Raw genomic sequence first — 2,811 nt, 5'->3', positions numbered from 1 at the left:
GAAACGTAATCCCTTTCCTTTATCTGGAATTTAGTGTAGGCGTAAAAAAAGCATTATTCATTCTAATATGAGGATATAGAAGTCATAAAAACCAAAGTATCTAAATAACAGCAAATGGAAACAATTCTCAACTCAGAAAATACCACCCAAGAAGGTATAGTTGTTGCTTACCCTGCCAAATCTTGTACAGTGACAAAAGTAGAAGTTAGCTTGTGCTGAAATCTAACTAGAAGGTTTTGATCTGAAGTCTTTCAGTCAAGACTGAGGGTATTCCTAAAAAAGTCCTAGTTATTCCTGCTTCAGCCCTTCTCAGCCACAAGCCAGATGCTCAAAGCAGGTTTTACTGGACAGTGTTCTGGAGGGTGAGTTCAGACAATGATAACGGTTTGTTCCAAACTTTCAATCTCAAAATCAGGCCATTATCACCAACGTAAACACTTTTCTCCTTGAGTGTGCCTACTTCATGTTCCCTCTCTTGTGCTTCCTTCAGATTATGATTTCAAAGGCTATCACTTGACATTCAGCTTACGAAGAAAGACTGAAGCAAGAGTTGTGACACATAGCCCTTTAAGTAGAGGGGACATACTCAGGCTTGCTCTGTGTATGGACAAATTGGAAATCTGCAATACAGAGGTGCTTTGTTCAGTTTGTAATGTAGGGAGCAAGAATAAAACCCAGACATTTTCATGGCAGGAAAATGAGTTCTGTTCTGTTCTTTTATGGCTTCTCTAAGCTTTCCATATTTTGGGTATCGACAATATGTTGAGGAAAGTAATGCTTTTAATGGGATGGCTCATGGAAAACATGGTTCCAGAATTTAGTTCAGAAATGTCCTTGTTTATTTTATTCTCTTTATTCTCTCAGACGCTTGCTGATATCACTCCTTTTTATCTCCCAGTACCTTTGCTCCAGGTGAAAGCGCTTTATAACACTGAGCACATAAAGCACATAAAGTGTTGAAACAACCTGCCAGAAAATTATGCTGCTTATAAGGCTCCTCCCTCCTTTTCACATTCCCACACATTTCAGATCCTCTCCTATATTCATTCTGATGACGGTGTTTACTTTGAATTACCAACGCCCGGATACATCAAAACACACAGATTAACATCACTGTCGGGGTCGATTGATGGCAGGCGGCAGACATCACGAGAAACCTGCAAAATGCATCCCAACAGCCAAATTAATTCTTGGTGCCTAGGAGAAGTATAACCCCCGGAGAGTTTCTGTTCCTAACAGAGAACGGAGAGAATTAAGCTGCAAACAAAACAGCACCTAAAGCACTGTTCTCTGTTTTCACCTGGGACCGTGCATATAACTAAGGAAACGGGAAACAGTGCGAGTTTTAGGCATGTCCCCCCCGGGCGGCGCATTTACTCACCGCGGCTCCGGAGGGCTGGGGCCGGCGCCGGCACGCAGGGGGCGAGGAGGAGGAGGAGGAGGAGAGGGAGGAGGAAGGGCCCGGTGCCCCGCACGGCTGCCCGCCCCCCGCCCCGCCTCGCCTCTTTGCTCTGAGCCCGCCCGTGCACACGCGTGCACACACCGCACACGCGGCGCACACCGCACACGCGCGCACACCCCGCGCACCCCGCACACGCGCGCACACCCCGCGCAGACCGCGGCACGCGCGTGCCCCGCCGTCACGCGTGGGAGGGCGCCGCGGGGCTGCCCCGCACCGCCGGGGGGAGGCCCTACGGGCTCGGGGCGGTTTCGCCTCCCCTGCGCTTCCCTGCTGCTTCTTCTGTCCGGGAAGCTCGGGCCGTTTGCGGAGGAGCTGCGCCCCTTCCCAGGGGCTGCTTCGGAGAACCTGGCGAAGAGGTGTCCCTTGCATGCTAGCAGGATGGTGCGGACCATGAGACCTGACGACATCAACCCCCGGACGGGGCTGGTGGTGGCTCTGGTCAGCGTGTTCCTGGTGTTCGGCTTCATGTTCACCGTGTCCGGGATCAAGGGAGAGACCTTGGGGGACATCCCCCTCCTGGCCATCGGGCCAGCCATCTGCCTACCGGGCATAGCTGCCATCGCCCTCACTAGAAAAACCGACGGCTGCACCAAATGGCCCAAGAATAAGTGTCCGTGCTGCAAGCAAGCCAAGGACCGGGACGTCATGGAGCTGCTGAGAAGCCCCTCAGACCTGGAGTCTGGGAAGGGGAGCTGTGACGAGCTGGCCAAGAAGGCATACTTGAAGGACAAGAGGGGGCTGCGGGGTGACGACTCGGTGTCCATCTGCACCACCACCACCACCATCACCACCATCACCACCACCACCACCACCACCACCACCACCACCACGGGCGAGTGCAAGAGTCTAATCAGAAAGGTGGAGCAGGAGGAGATATTGAGATACCTGGAGACCTGTTACCCGGAGATGCCGGGGAATGTGTTCGTGAGAGATGGATCCACATGCAGTGCCTTGGAGAAGACAAGCTCTTCTCCCACCAGGGACAGCACTGCCTGCCCAGACATTGAAGACAACATTTTTGTTGCTCCTAAAGACAGTATCATTGTCTGCTCTTACAAGGAGAACAGCCCTTATGACAGATACTGTTGTTACTTAAATCCTACTGGAGTCAGCCCAGACCATGAGACCATAGTGTGAATGATGCATATTTTCTATGTATGTATGTATTTATACAAAAACTACAACTCCCAGCTCTTGATAGGGGAAAATATAGCTGACTGCACTGCATGGGACAATCCTGATACTATTACAATTTAACCTGGTATGTGACTGATACTCAAACCTTTTGTGCCTGAAATACTCTTTCTGTAAGTAAACAAGCATGTTTAAAGGTTAAAGAATTCAATTCT

At 50.3% G+C, this 2,811-nt stretch overlaps 1 protein-coding gene across 1 annotated transcript; it reads left to right on the top strand.

Annotated features, from left to right (window-relative positions):
* The first annotated feature begins 1,817 nt into the window (after nucleotides 1-1,817).
* On the top strand, nucleotides 1,818-2,599 carry TMEM215 (transmembrane protein 215). The gene has a single exon (XM_013961119.2). The coding sequence runs from the start codon at nucleotides 1,841-1,843 to the stop codon at nucleotides 2,597-2,599; it is 759 nt and encodes a 252-aa protein (XP_013816573.2). The 5' UTR covers nucleotides 1,818-1,840.
* Nucleotides 2,600-2,811: the final 212 nt, after the last annotated feature.

Source organism: Apteryx mantelli, chromosome Z (genome assembly GCF_036417845.1).
Source record: "Apteryx mantelli isolate bAptMan1 chromosome Z, bAptMan1.hap1, whole genome shotgun sequence".
In the NCBI taxonomy this organism is placed as follows: domain Eukaryota; kingdom Metazoa; phylum Chordata; class Aves; order Apterygiformes; family Apterygidae; genus Apteryx; species Apteryx mantelli.
This window is presented reverse-complemented; position numbering and strand designations above follow the sequence as displayed.